The sequence below is a fragment of the Micromys minutus genome, assembly GCF_963924665.1.
Source record: "Micromys minutus genome assembly, chromosome: 19".
Lineage (NCBI taxonomy): Eukaryota > Metazoa > Chordata > Mammalia > Rodentia > Muridae > Micromys > Micromys minutus.
Genome location: NC_137954.1, coordinates 34,274,195 through 34,289,860, shown reverse-complemented (window position 1 = coordinate 34,289,860; position 15,666 = coordinate 34,274,195). Strand labels below are relative to the sequence as shown.

Here is a 15,666-nt window from a genome sequence, read left to right as displayed (position 1 = left end):
TTTCCAAGCCCAAGTTACCACACTTGGAAATATAATATTTTTTATCTTGCCCACCTCCCTTCAAATCTCACAGTTCCAGTTTTACGGCTGAGCAAAATACCACTGTATGCATTTACTATATTTCACACTCCATTTAAAAATGTTAAAAGTCTTAAAAAAAACAAAACAAAACAAAACTGTCTTCGTTGTTCACGCTAGCTTTGAACGCATGGTTTCTCAGCCTCGAGGTGCAAGAACCAAGTGTGTGTACCACCAAGTGTGTGTACCACCAAGTCTGGCTTGTGACTTCTCATTTAGCATTTTCACACACTTTTTGATAGATTTGTCTTTATAGGTGATGGCTTTTGATACCTCTGGAAATGGCTTTCCTATTTTTATTTCAGCTTGTGGGTTGCTTGTATTTAAATATACAATGGATTTTAGCATATTGGCATTGAATTGAGATACTTTGCTGATATCACTAATTAAGTCTAAAAACAATGGTAGCTATAATTATTTATTTTTCTTTTATCCTCTGTCTCCTCCTTTATATCTTCTTTGTCTTCTTTTGAGACAGGATTTCTCCATGTAGCCCTGACAGTCCTGGAACTTGACCCATAGACCAGCCTGGCCTTGGACTCAGAGATCTGTCTACCTCACAAGTGCTGGGATTAAAGGCATGCACACCACAGTTGTTATTTCTTTTGAGGTTTATTTAAAGTTTTCTTTTCTTACCTATGGTATTGGCTAAGCTTTCCTATCCACATAGAATGGAATTGGTTGGTGATAGTGTTGGTACCTGTATCTGGTACTCAGCTTGACTGGGAAACTATTTAATTGTTTGCTTCCAAGTTTAATGCTTGTCACGAGATTTTGTTTGTAGGTATGCCTACATATTTGATTAAATCAATCCATTTAATTTCTATTTTTTTTTTTTTTTTTTTTTTTTTTTTTTAGTTTTCTGAGAGTTAAGGAATGAACAACTAATTTCATCAACCATCTTTTCTGGACCTTCTGAAGTTAATGTTTTTGTTTGTTTTTAATACCATTATTTCTGTCAGTGTGATAATATAGTGCTCAACTTTCTTTTTAAATGCTTTTTTTAATTTTTATTTTATATCCATTGGTGTTTGGCCTGTTTGTATGTCAAATCCTCTGAAGCTGGGGTTGGAGACAGTTGTGAGCTGCCATGTGGGTGCTGGGAATTGAACCTGGCTCCTCTGGAAGAGCATATGGTGCTCATAACCACGGAGCCGTCTCCGGCCCCCTAGTCCTTGAATGTTAAATATGTCTAGCATTTCTGGAAAAGGTCCTCCTTAGTCATGTGTTATGCCTCGTGAGTGCTTCTGAGTTGGATTCACTGTTTTGTTCTGTGTTGTGGTCTGCAACTGCAAAAGACACTGACACCTACTCCATTTGTTTTACATCTTCTTAGTCTGACTGTCAAGATTTTTCTGTCCTTCTATAGCAAGTTGGGAAGTCTGTCTTCCTTCCTTCCTTCCTTCCTTCCTTCCTTCCTTCCTTCCTTCTTTCCTTCCTTCCTTCCCTCCCTCTTCCTCCTCCTTCTTTTTTGTTCACTGGCAGAGTTTATTTGAGGTTAGTAGTTTATTTTTTAAAGCCACATGTGTGAAATCATTCGGGCCTGGATTTCTTTTGTGGGAGAGGCTGGGAAATGTGCCACAAAATCCTCATGTTTATTTTCTCCCCATGTTCTCTCCTCTCCACCTTAGCATGTTTGGAGTGATCCAGAAAGAATGTGTTAATGAGGTAATTTTAAATTACTTCAAGGAAAATAAAGTAGAAATAGCCCATGCAGTCACCGAGCTGTTTCCTTTCCTAGAAAGCCTAAGGGACCGCTCCTTCATCACAGACAAAGTCTATGCTGTAAGTTCATCACCCCATCACAACCGAGCCTGTTAACTGGTCTTTGCCATCCTGGATGCTAGGGTTCTCTAGTTGGCTAAAACGCCTGGTATACCTTTAAGGGAACACCCTGTTACCATGTTAACTGTACTATCATGCAAAAGGTAACAAGCCACTTCTGCTCTTAACTGAGGCATGTGGCTGAATTGCAACAAGGCTGGGATGAAAAGTGACTGAGTAGCATCTGCTGTGTCCTAATGCCCTCCATATCAACGCCCCCAACCCTCACATGCCCGATGTACAAACAAAAGAAAAAAAATGAAAGAAAGAAGAAATTGTTCAGTCCCACTGATGGATACTGATTACTGACTTACAATACAGCAAAGATAAAATAATGAATGAGCAAGAATGATACCATGACTGGGGTCTAAGATTTGTTAATTAATGATTTTTACAGAAAAACAGAGACAGGAATTGGTAGGGAAAAGTAGATTGATTTATAATTCTGGACGGAACCCCTCAGCTTTCTGAGAAGGAATCTTCAATCCTTCCTCATTCTGCCAATAGCCAAGTTACAATCTGTTTATTAAAAAGATGAAATGCAGGCCAGGGAATACTCATATATGTTTAGCTGGGAGCTCAAGTTATGTGAACAGAGAAATAAGTCTTTCTCCTGGACCATCTCTGCTCCTGCTGTGAGGCTACCAGCGTGGGATTTCCCAGAGAAACTAGAAGCCCCAGGTCCCAGGACAGTATTTCATTACCACGCCTACCCGTGTCTGATGAAACTATGCTTTGACCTTCTTTCTGTTGAACTTTTTAAAAGGATTCTTATGAAGCCTGTAGGAACTCGGTTCCTGTAGAGAAAGTGGTGTACAATGTTCTCAGTCACCTGGAGAAGTTATCTGACCCATCATTTCTACGGACTCTGTTTAACAGAGTGAACCTGAAGGAGTATCCTGCCTTAAGAGAGATTCATAAAAGCTTGAAAACTGGTAATTCCTTCTCTACCTTCCTCTTGCAGTGGGATTTTATGTAATTTTTTTTTGTTTATTCTTTGACAATCTCATACATGTATACAATGTATCTAGTTCTAAACCGACCTTGACTCCATCAAATCTCCAATGTTCCCAACATGTCCCCATACACTTCCATGTTCTTCACCATCCATCTTCTTCCCCCCTCTCCTTCTACTGAACATTTAGGGCTGCCCATATGTGCGTAGGTGTGGAGCAGCCACTGAAGTGTAAACAACCTACCAGCAGCCATGCCCGCCCCGAGCACTGGAACCCAACCCAACTCTCACCCGGCAACGGTTCACTGCCAATAGTAACTCAGCTAAGGGTGGAGCCTAGTGAGTCCCTCTCCACCAGTGCCAACAAGTTGATTGGCTCGCTCTTACACAGATCTTGTAAGGCAATCGCAGCTACTCTGTGTTCGTGAACTCAGTCATATAACATGACAGCGTTTCATAGCTGCCACGCCCATCCTCCAGCTCTTGAATTCTTTCTGCCCCCTCTTTAGTGTTCCCCGAGACTTAGGGTGAGGGATTGAAATAAATGTCCTACTGAAATACAACTCTATTTTCATTCATTTAATCTGTAGCGCTAAACTGCTCACTGCGTGCCATAGCCTAAACCAGGCATTGTGGACCTAATGCTCTGTCTCACCTTGTGAGTGACCTCTCGGGTTCTTCTCATGACATCTTGGGTCAGGCTAGTTTGCCTTCACCCCCGATTTAGCTCTCGAAGCCCCCTTTTTCTTGCTTGGGCCTGGACTTCCCTGGGGATGTCTGTGTCTGGCTCTTTCCTGTGCTCTCTGCTCATCCTTCTCCCAAGAAAGCTCAGGTTCTCCTCTTTGCTGAACCCATCTTTGATGCTCTTGACCCACAACAACAACAACAACAAAACACACACATACACACACACACACACACACACACAACACTGTACGGGTCTATGACTTATTCACCCTTTTCCAGAGGGAACCCCTGTTTCTTCCCTGAGGTCTGTCCAGCCCATGGGACACTGCTTCCCTTGAACTGAATGAAATAAGATTTCATTACTCTTAATAGAGCAACTAATTCCTTTTTTTTCTTGGATCTGAAGATTGAACCCAGGACCTTACACTTACTAGGCAAACTCTACCACTGAGCTAAGTCCACAACACCCAATAAATTATGTTTCATGACGTCTGCACTCTGTCATCATTCTTAGAACCCAAGAGAGGAGCTGGAGAGGTGACTCAGCAGCAAAGACCATCTGCTGTTCTTGCAGAGCACCTGAGTTTGATTCCCAGCACCTACACGAGGTTGTTCACAAACACCTCTAATTTCAGCTTCAGGGTCAATACCCTCTTCTGGCCTCCACAGACATCTACACTCATGAGCATACAGAGCATGCTCTTACATAGACTTTAATAAAAACAAGACAACCCCCCCCCCAATCTCAAGTTGACTGTCCATAGCATTGGTTTTCAACCTTCCTAATGCTACAACCTTTTAATACAGTTTTTCATGTTGTGGTGACGCCCCCAACCATAAAACTATTTTGTTGCTACTTTATGACTGTAATTTTGCTACTGTTATTAATAAGTCCATCAGCAATGTAAAATCCATATTTTCCAATGAAAGGGTCATTCAGCTCCAAAGGGGTCATGACCATCAGTTTATGGGACACCCCCTCCAGGGGCTTTGGTTTGCTTTCTCCTCTTGGTTGCCCTGTAGGAAGGGACAAACTACATCTAGCCATCAAAACTACTGATATCGAGTGACCCACGGGCCTGAACTTCCCACTACACTACAAAAACTCACTTCATCTGTGCGATTGTCTCCACTGGACCCCAACCCCACTGCCCAGTGTTTGAAGTGATGCTCTCGACACTAACCTGCAGGGCCTGATGCTTCTCTCTCTGCCCAGAGCTACGGAATGGATTCTTTCCTCAGAAAAGCAAACAGGAAGAAGAGAAACTTGCCACCATGCAGCGAAGTTCTGAGCAAGGTACTTAGAACTGGGCGAAATTTTTCGATAACAAAGAGGGAAAGGAAACTTGGACACCAGAGCTCCTGAGGTGGGGGGTGGGGAATGGGGAGTGAGAGTGGGGGATGGGCAGTGCTGTGCCAAGAACTCTGAAGGGGTAGGAGAGGTAGATGGGTGCTTCTTTTTTTAAAAAAATCTATCTTATTTCCTGTGTATGAGTGTTTTTACTTGCATGTCTGCCGTCCTCCTACCCACAGAGGTCAGAAGAAGGGGTCAGGGCTCCTGCAGCTGGAGTTATGAACAGTTGAGAGCTATCATAGGAACTGAACCTGGGCCCTGTGCAGAATCATCAAGTGCTTTTAACCACTGAGCCATCGCTCCAGCTGCAGGACAGCTTTCTTTGTGACGAAGGGCTTGGAACTGTGGGTCAACAGTGAACAGCACCAGAGATGAGACAATTGGTGGTGGCAGAGGTGACTGGTAAATCTGGATCTGGGGGCTGTTGTTCAAGAGTGGAAATAGAGGCTGGGGCACAGCAGTCAAGGAGAAACAGAGATGGTGAATCTCTTCTTCTCTTTTAAATCTCTTCCTTCTCTTTTTCTGTCTTTTAAATATCCAGTGAATCTAATCCCTTACATCTCTAAAAGGAGGGAAGGTTAGACCAGAACCCTTCCCTATAGCTGTGTGTGGGACAAGGCAAAGGATCAGGTTGACTCTCAACCTTTAAAAATGACGTTGTTAGTATTATTATTATTGTGTGTGTGTGAATGATGTGTGTGTGGCGTAGCGTGAAGCAAGTTCTTTACCCCCTGGGCCATCATACTGGAAGAGTCTGAAAATCGCTGAAGGGAGACCCCAGACTCATATGTATGTAAAGACAAAGAGTGTTTATTCTGCAGAAACAACCAGCATGTGGAGGTCAACCATTCTCCAAAATGGTGACCCCAGACAACGGCATGCGGGTCTTCTTATAGGGAACCAGAAGAACTCTCTAGAAAGATTAAATAATCTAAAGTTTTATTGGTGGGTGTTGGGGGCTCACAGGTGGTCAGTGGTCTGCATTCCTACGCCGTGAACGTTTAACCGTAGGGTGAGATAGGGCTGCTCAGCACGGACGGCCCATTCTGAGACAGGATATTTCCCCATTTTGTGGTCATCCCCAGGCTGTACTTTGGGAGGGGGTTTATGATCCTGTTCTGGGTTGTTCTGGGTTTTATGGTCTGTTCCTGGAGCTGGTGCCTTATGGCCTTTTCTTTTTCTGAAATAATTAAAAAAATAAAAGTCCTCAAATGGAGGCAAATGGGGTTTATGTTGCCCTTTCAATACTAGCCCAAGTCTCATCATAAATGACTTGTGTTTTAGATCATTGTGTGGAGGGAGGAGCTATCTGTCTTCCTCTCTAGCGCTCCCCCTTTCACACACCCGAGCCAGCCTCGAAGATGTGAGGGAGGCAGGTCAATCAGGACCTGGGAGACGCCAGCGGGCCCACTAACCAACATTAAGGAGCTTCTCGTTTTCATGGCTTTAGAACAGACTGTCACCATAAATGTGACCCTTTAGCGCCTTACTTGCTCTGTTGCCTGCTTGCTGTCCGTAGGTAAGGGATAAAGGGGACCTAAGAGTTCCTTGGGTGAGACCACATAGAAGGGTGAGGATAGAGCACAGAGACATCCCATAGTGAGCGACAGAGGTGAGAGCAGCCTTACCTTACCTTTCCCAGCTCAGCAGACATCGGCATGGAGATTATCATTACACTGGGTGGTCAAAGTCACCACTGAGGCCTGGGAATGTGTGTGTTCCTCAGACATGCATGTAAGGAAGGTCATGGTGAAAGATCTCTAACGAAACTTAGGGAGGGAGGAGGCTCAGTGAGTGAGATAGAACAGGAAGAACCCCACCTTGCCCTAAAGTGTGTATGTGCGTGTGTTTCCTGATTACCTCTGTTTCTTGAATATATGATGTTTTTATGTATGGTGCTGAAATCACCTGGGTGGGGAAGCAGGGTCCCTAACACTCAGGCCTTTGACTGACAGCTCCACCCTGCAGTGAGCCTAAAACTAGCACATTACACTAGTCGGCAGGCAGGATTCAGGCATCATTGCTGGCCCCTGCATCTGGCAGGGCTGTTACCCTGGCAGCCTCTGTGGCTGCTGCGGCAACCCTTGTTGCCATAACAACCATAAGATCTCCTTCATTCAAGAGTGCCACTTCAGCTGTTACTCTGGATGCCCTGCTTCAGCCCATCTTGAATGGCCAGCTGAGCAGCTGCCATGTAACCTCCCAGCTTGGCAATTTACCAAGTTGCCAAGGCAACCTCTGCAAACAGCTGGTGGGATGCTTCAGGGGCAGGAGCCCCAGTGGCCAGCCTCCCTGCTGACCTGAGGTAGATTTTCCTGTAGCCTCCTGGGGTGGTGAGCACAGACTTCCTTCTTAGCTTAAGAGTCTCAAGTGTAGTGCACCAAACTATGCCCAGATTTTTCATCACAAACCTTCCCCACTTCAACCTCTGTTTCTCCTTCTTTGCTGATGTGGGTGCACGTCCAGGTCTTCAAGCAGTAAGCCCAGGAGTCTCCTTAAGTCTTTTCTTTCTCACCCTTCGGGGGCCCTGGCTCGCTCTGGGAAAATTACCTGGCTGGAATATAGCATAAGACCTGTCACACTATAGCACTAATCCTTTACCCTGAGCATTGGACACACATCTTGGTACAGTGATACTCTTGGTGTCACTGTTGTTTATGTGGAAAACTTCAAGGCCAGCAAGATGGTGCATCAAAAAGAAGGACTAGCCATCAAGCCCGATGGCCTAAGTTCATTTCCTGGAACCCACACGCTGAAAATTGAGAACTGACTCCTGAAAGTTGTCCTCCGACCTTCACAAGGGTGCCAGGGCATGCTTTCTCTGTCTCTCCAGTGCACACGTGCACGTGTGCAATACAATACACACAGTACAAAATGAACAACAGTTGAAAGTAAAAGCAATCGTAGGAATTCCATTTATGCAGACAGTCTGACTCTCAGTATCCACGGGGAACTAAATCCTCTTCATGGGTACCCAGACCTGCAGATGTGCAAATCTTTAACGTAACCTGCACAATCCTCTTGTTTACTTCAGTCCTTTCTAGCTTGCTCACAATATGTAAGCAATTACATATTGTTTAGGAGATAATGACAAGAAAAAAATGGTGTTCTTGCTCAGTGCAGATGTAATATGTTTTTTCCAAGTGTTTTTGATCTATGGCTGATTGAATCTTTGGATAAAGATCCCAAGGATAGAACAGTCCTCAGCATTACATTGAGAACTTCAGGTCTTTTTTGCTAGTTTTTTCAAGACAGGGTTTCTCTGTGTAGCCCTGGCTGTCCTGGGACTTACCCTGTACACCAGATTGACCTTGAAATCAGAGACCTGCCTGCCTCTGCCTCCCCAGTGCTGGGACTAAAGGTGTGTGCCACTGTTGCCTGGCCGGATAACTTCAGGTCTTAATAGAGGTAAAAATTAATTAAGTTAAAAACTTTAAGTTTATAATGTTAACTCAAGCTAAGGTAATTATCAGCTGGTAAATGATAGTAAAGGGGGGAGGGAGAAAAGAGAAACCAGAAAAGACTGAGTCAAGGGAGTGAAAGAACTTGAGGGCTGAAAACAGAAAGCTGTATTGTAGAGCAAACTAGAAAGCTAAGTGGGAAAAGATCGTCCTTCCATTTGTTCGTTCCTTCCGTCCCTCCTCCTTCTTTTCCCACTCTTTTTTTTACTTTCCTTCTCTGAGGTAAAGTCTTATTCTATGTAGACATGTTGGCCTTGAACTCATGATTGACCCCTCCTGCCTCAACCTTCCAAGTGCTGGGGTAACAGGTGTGAGCATTCACACCTGACTAAGGTGGTAAGAGTTTATCACTATGCTGGTCCTCTGTGGTCAAGTGTCAGTCTTTTGCCAAGGGAGCGGATGGGGACTCTTTAAGTAGCATTCTCTTCTCTTTCAGGGACAAACCTATGTACACGTGAAAACTGGGCACAGCCCTGTTTTGTGAAACGGGAGAACCTACAGGAGCCAGAGACACTACAGAGCCAAGTGGATGAAATCATTGGTAAGGATGACTTATGATACTCAGGGTGATAGGTCAGCCTTGTAAGTTAGAGTGGAGGTGACTGGCTGAGCATCCGGGTCCAGCTCTGTAGCTCTGGGAGCCTCAGATAGATGCAGGGAACCCTGGGCCCTGGCACTGCTTGGACTGGGAAAGCAGGTAGCCAATGGGAAAGCTTTAAGACATGTGGGCAGGAATAGTCGCCAGGAGATATAGTAGACAAGGAAGCCAATGGTGTGCATGTATGTTCGTGGGCGTGGGCGTGAGTAGTGAGGGATGGGGGAGGAGATAGAATAAGCAGAAACAGAAACCACTGGATATCCACAGAGTGAGAGAGAAGGAAAAGTTAGGAGCCCGCAGAGACAGAGATATAAGCAGAGGCAGCAGAAACGGGGAAGAAGAGTTTAAAAAGACGGAGAAACCACAGGCAAAGTTTTGAGGCAATCAAAGCCAGGGTGGTGTCTCTCAAAGTAGAACACTCGAGAGGGACCAGCTGTAGCTGGAGAATTGCTACCTAAACAACACCCAAGTTTCTGGATCTTTCCTGGTGTCTGCATCCTGGAGTTGCAGTTGAACGAACTTTCTAGTCATTCAGTGAGAGCCCTAAAGAGTTTTATATTGCTGTGCAGTGATCAGCAGCGAGAGCTCAGACTGCAGCGATGATGACAAGTAGGACCAAGCCCCAGGCACTGGGAGACTCGGGAGGCAGATGGATAAGGTGGGTGAGGACTCTGTTCCCTGCACTCCAGAACGCAGAGCCTCTCTCAGGACCTCACACCTCGCGTGTCCAGTGTAATCACTCTTGAAGGACTTCGAGGAGTACAGGTGCTCAGTCTCTGTGCCTTACACTTCTGACAGTTGTGAAGATGTGAAGAGTGTAACAAAGGCCCAGACCTTAACACTACTGACTCCAGGGTAGAAGAGCCAAACAGGTCCTAAAACTCAGCAGGTGGGCAGCACCACAGCTCTGGGAAGGTCTCTAAATAAACAAGTTTGCTTTTTGGCTTCTGTGGTTCTGATTCTGGATAACTGCTCTTGTTCACTGAAGTGTGTCAACCCAGAACATTGTTTTTGTGCTAAAAAGCTCTCATCCTGAGGAGCTGGAGAGATGGTTCAGCGGTTAAAATCACTGACTGCTCTTCCAAAGGTCCTGAGTTCAATTCCCAGCCACACTGTGGCTCACAACCATCTGTAATGAGATCTGATGTCCTCTTCCGGTGCGTCTGACTGCTACAGTGAACTCATATAAATAAAATAAAATCTTAAAAAAAGATGTGTGTGTGTCCTGAGAAAGGCGTGGTGCTACCCTGAGATCCTGAATGCCCAGTGTAGTCCCTGGCTGGCTAAGAAAGACTTTCTGTCAGCTTAAATTCATGTCCCAGCAGCCTTCTCAGGTAGGTAGTTTCTCTGACCCACAACAGATAGGTTAGGGAATATTCTCCAACTTTGTTGATGGTAGAGAAAAAAAGAAAATGTTGTTTTTACAAGTTTTGCTTTATTTTTCCCTTTCACATAACCATGCCTATCTGAAGCATAATAATATATATATATTATATTTGGCCTTTATCACATTTCTTTGCATAGAGCTCTGAGTGGAAGAATTCATTCATTCTTTCATTTTGTGTGCATTGTGTTTTGCCTTCATGAATGTCTATGTGAGGGTGTCAGATCTTAGAGTTACACACAGTTATGAGCTGCCATGTGGGTGCTAGGAATTGAACCCCATATCTTCCGGAAGAGCAGTCAGTGCTCTTATCTGTTTGGCCATCTCTCCAGCCCTGGGAACACCCACTTCTAATTCAGATCTTTGTGGTGGGAAGAGAGAGCTTTAATCTAGATCTTTTGAGGTGAGAAGATCCACCTTTGATTTGGGCCACACCTTCTTCTGGCAGCCTAGAGAAAGGCCATGGAAGAAGGACTTGCTGCTTTCTTCTCCTGCTTCCTTACACTGTTGAGGATAGCCCATTTCTTCACCTACTTCTTCAGGATTCTAGTGCACACTGAAGACCAGCTGAGACACCCAGCCTAGTGGACTGAACAACTACTGGAGTTTTGGCCCTTCTGTTTGTGGGAGCCATTGCTGGTCTAACTGGACCATAGCCTGTAAACCACTGATATGTGTGTGAGTACGTGTGTGTGTGTGTGTGTGTGTGTGTATTAGTCAAGGTTCTCTAGAGGAACATAACTTAATATGTATTATATTAATTATATATTATTAATTAATTAATACAACTACATATTAAGTTATATATTAATTATATTAAATTTAATTATGTACTATACTTCTATTAATTATATATTATTTACTAACTAATATAATTACACATATTAAGCTATATTCCTCTAGAGAACCTTGACTAATACACTAAATGAGAGAAATTAATAAGATAGTTTTGTTTTCCCTGGGTTTGAATGAGTGAGTTTATTAAGTTAATAAACCAAATTAAAAAAAAAATAGCAAGTACTAGACAGACAGACAGACAGACAGACAGACAGATGTTGAGAGCTTTTGGTGCCGCTTCTAGGAATTTGGCATTTGTCACTGGGCTAAGGAAGTAGGCTTAGATAAGAATATTAGAAATAGTGTCTATGGTGCTTTATTTACTGCTTTGCTGAATTACTACCATATGTGATCTCTTTGCTTACTTAACTATTACCTTGTGTGATCTTTTTTGCTCACTACTCTGCTTGATTACTATGTTGTATGATCTCCTTGTTCACCACTTCACTTGATTCCTTTGTCTTTGATCTAAGAACTGACCATGTGTTTTGGATGTACCTAGAATGATATAAAAGCAGGCTGGGAAAGAATAAAACTGCTTCAGCCTCAGCACAGGCTAGAGTCGTGTTATAATTTCATCTGATTGTTTTTCTTCCTATTCAATCCTCACTCCCTCCCTCGAGACTCTGTTGATTGACTAGACTGACAGATAGATAAGTAAAAGAAACATCACCTAATGCTCAAAGAGCCATTGGAAATAAACTGCAGAAGCCCCCCTTGAGACAGTCATGGACGGTCCACACAGAATCCAGGGGAGGGCAGGATTCCTCCAGGGCAGGCTTCCAGGGAAAAGAATAGATAACAAGCAACAGTGATAGGATTATAATATCTCTGGGATAACTTAATGAATTAAGGAAGAAACAAACCTGTTTAGCCATCAATAGGGTCAGGGAATGTTCAAATTTTTTTTTGCCTGGTAGGTCCAAGCTTTGTTTTGTTTTTTGAATTAAAGTTTCTCTAAATAAATAATAGCCCTGCTTGATAAGGAACTCACTATGTAGACCAGACTGGCCTTGAACTCACAGAGATCTGCCTGCCTCTGCCTCCCAAGTGCTGGGATTAAAGAAGGTATGCAAGTACCCTATCCAGCTCTTACCTGGAGTTGACCTCTGGGGTCCATTTTGAAGAGAAAAATTATGTTCCCAGTTGGTTTATTGTTCCAGTCTCCCTGTTTCTGTTTTAAGTGCTTTCTGAAAACTAGGACTTAATCTTGAAATCTTGAACAAGCTAACCCAGTTGGTAACTTTATAGACTGGCCTTTTAAAAACTGACTAATGTTGGCTTTATGAATGATAGCTTTATTATTATGATGATTATGATGATGATGATGATTATACTTTGCTTTTGGGTGCTTAAAACCATGTAAGTGGCCAAAATTAAATGTTTGTTTGTAAAATCTGTTGAGACTCTGTGTGTGTTCCTCTTGGGGATTTAGGAATGACCCCCTGACTCCCTTAACTTTCCTCTATCATCCTTGTCATCTGCAGGGTCCTGTTGACCATGTCCCTTCCTTTGAAAGCATAGTATCTTAGTTTGGGTTTTATTGCTGTGAAGAGACATCATGACCACAGTAACTCTTATAAGGGAAAACATTTACTTTGGGTCTGCCTTACAATTTCAGGTGTTTAGTTCACTATCATCATGGTGAGAAGCAGGGCAGCGTGCAGGAAGACATGGTGCCGGAGGAGCTGAGAGTTCTTTATCTTCAGCTGCAGGCAATAGGGGACTGAGTCACTGGGAGTCGCTTGAGCATATAAAAGACCTCACAGTCTGCCTCCACAGTGACACACTACCCCCAAAAAGGCCACACTTACTCCAACAAGGCCACATCTCCTAAGAGTGCCACTCTCTATGAGCCAAGCATTTAAATACATGAGTCTATGAGGACCACTCCTATTCAAACCACCACACACAGGGAACATGTCTCTCTCCACTGACTCTCTTCTCTGTGGGATGTGCATGGGTTAGTATCCAATTGCCAGAGACTCCACAGCCTGTTTGATCAAGAGGGCAGGTGACTTAGGGTTTCCTATCCATGAGGTGCTGGCTGACCTTGGCCTGTGAGGGTTAAATACTGGTTGTTCTTTCTAAGCTTTTTCACTGTGGGCCAGAAGCACAGTTTTACCAGTTTCACAATTCTAAATCCTGTATAACATTTAAAGAAAGTTTAGACAAACAAACAAAAACCTATCAAAAAAAGCCCTCATGACTTGGTTAGGGTTTCTATTGCTGTGATAAATACCTCGAGCAAAATCCCTTAGGAAGGAAAGGGTTCATTTAAGTTTATAGCTTACATTTCATCCTTCAGGGAAGGAACTCAGGACAGGAATCTGGGGTCTGAAACTGATAGAGGTCCACGAAGGAGTGCTGCTTACTTGCTTACTCTCATGGCTTGCTTGGCCTGCTTTCCTGCTACCAGCCTAGGGGTAGTACTGCCCATAATAAACTAGGGTCTCCCACATTGATCATCAATTTAAAAAAATGCCCCACAGGCTAATCTGGTGCTAGCATTTTCTCATTGGAAGTTTTCTCTGTTCAAATAACTCTAGCTTGTGCCACATTGGCATAAATCTAGCCACTTCAAAGCAGTTTTTAACTAAATCCTAATTTTGTTAAGACTCACTTTCCAAAGAGATTAAGGCCTAAGTTGCAAAAGTACAAGTAATCATCTTGATTAAACATGAATTTTCATTTTAAAGACAGTTTTTTTACAAATGTTACTATAAGTAGACCAATATCTTTAGGAATTTTAATAACTTTTAAAACCCACATTACATGCATGGCACAATGTAGCCGACTGGGATTTACTGTCTGTCCATGATGTTCGACTGCCAAGCCTTTGGTTATTGTCACAAGTCTCAGGGAAGCCTCTTTATAGCTTGGGGTGTTTTTTTTTCCCTGAGGTCTCACAGAGTTTGAGAGTTGGAGTTTTACATTCAGCATGAATTTGTCTGACTAAAATGCAGAAGAAAAAGATATAGAGAGTGAAAATCTTTACATGTTCATCCTGTAAATGGCAGCTTTAGACATAGAAGGCATTATTCGTGTATTCCAGCAGTCTGAGCAGAGGCCAGGAGTCTGAGGAGTGAACCATGGTAGCATCCGCTGTCTGGCCCTATGCTGTAGTTCAGTGTTTATAGGAGTCATGGGCCTTCAGTTAGCAATAGCATCTTGTGATGCTTGTTGACCCAACCTACTGTGTTCTGCACCGTCCTGAGCACAGACAGCGATAGGTTTACTTTCAGCTTAGAATGAGTGACTTTATTAAGTATAGAACAAGCTAAAAATAAAGTAAGTAGAAAGAACAGCAAAACATCATTTTAATCATGTGCTTCAGATATCCAGGGGGAATGGGCAGGGATCCAGGGGAGTCCTGCAGAGGCAGTCAGCTGGAGTTTCCAATTGAGTTCAGGTCAGAGAAGAGTTAACCTCTGGTGGGGTTTCCAGATAAAAGAATACATGGCCAGAGAGAGAGAGAGAGGGAGAGAGAGAGAGAGAGGGGGAGGGAGGGAGGGAGGGAGGGAGAGAGAGCACCATCCAACTGTATGCTCACAACAGAAACTGTTTGTGAAAACTCAACAGTCAGCCACAGTTTTCAGTTGAGCTTTCTCTCCATGACTGAGCTCCCATGGCTGAATTTCTGGCTTATCTTTCACATCTTACAGTTTAGGATAAAGAATTGTAATTTCTGTAGTATCTGTAACACCTTCTAGCTGTTTTCAAGCACTCAGTATCTTCACTCTTGGACTGCCTTTGCTGGTTCCTCCTCCCTGTCACAGAGTTAGAAGGGCAAAGCCACCCCTAGACAAGACACCTTGGAGGGCATTTTATGAGATTTGGGTTTAGAATGGGGAAGGCACCATTCTTGCTTCCGGAGCCATCTTCTCAGTGGGCTCATGTGTGACATACATTGTATTGGAAGTTTTCTTTAGAAGGATGAGCAGACAGGAAGGACGACATGGAAAGTTAGAGATGGAGTCGTGGCAGGCTGTCTACACAGAAAGGCTCTCCGAGCATTGTGCTGCCGGAGGGCCCAGAAGTGGAGGGAGCAGAAAGGACTAGGTTAACAAAACGGTGGCTTAGATGGTTGAAGTTCTTTGCTTGTGTCCTCGACTGAAAAAATTCTTTTGAAAGTCTTCTCAAATGTGTTTCCTACTCTGATTCCAAGGTTTTTGAACTTTCTCTGAAAAAGAAGTAGGAAATCGGTGATAGCCATCACTTCATGCTCTTAGCCGGCCAGCCCTCTGGATAACCCAGAACCACACTTAGACTATTTCCAATGGTAAGGTTAAATCAGTTAAGAGGAGGTAGTGACGCCTTCAAGATGGCTCGGTGGGTAAAGGCACCTGCCTCCAACCAGACCTGCCTTAGTTCAATCCCTGGGACCCCCACATGGTGGAAAGATTCCAATGAGTTGTCCCCTGACCCCATGCAGGCACCTGCCTTGTGCCATGTACCCTCTCCCTTCAAAGCAAATATAAGTGTAAC

General features: G+C 43.7%; 1 protein-coding gene and 1 pseudogene across 8 annotated transcripts in view; one reads left to right on the top strand and one right to left on the bottom strand.

Annotated features, from left to right (window-relative positions):
* Window positions 1-1,710: 1,710 nt before the first annotated feature.
* On the top strand, window positions 1,711-9,693 carry LOC308433242 (nuclear body protein SP140-like protein; annotated as a pseudogene). The gene is made up of 5 exons: window positions 1,711-1,863; window positions 2,669-2,837; window positions 4,761-4,841; window positions 8,796-8,900; window positions 9,527-9,693. The product of its transcript is annotated as a nuclear body protein SP140-like protein (transcript).
* Window positions 9,694-14,486: 4,793 nt separating this feature from the next.
* Window positions 14,487-15,666, bottom strand: part of LOC308433077 (nuclear autoantigen Sp-100-like) — a 57,171-nt gene continuing 55,991 nt past the window's right edge. For all 7 annotated transcript variants that reach the window (XM_080932942.1, XM_080932944.1, XM_080932947.1 and 4 more), the window contains one exon: window positions 14,487-15,361. In XM_080932942.1, coding sequence (XP_080789068.1) covers window positions 15,242-15,361 — 120 coding nt within the window. In that variant the 3' untranslated portion in view covers window positions 14,487-15,241. The remainder of the gene's footprint in view (window positions 15,362-15,666) is intronic.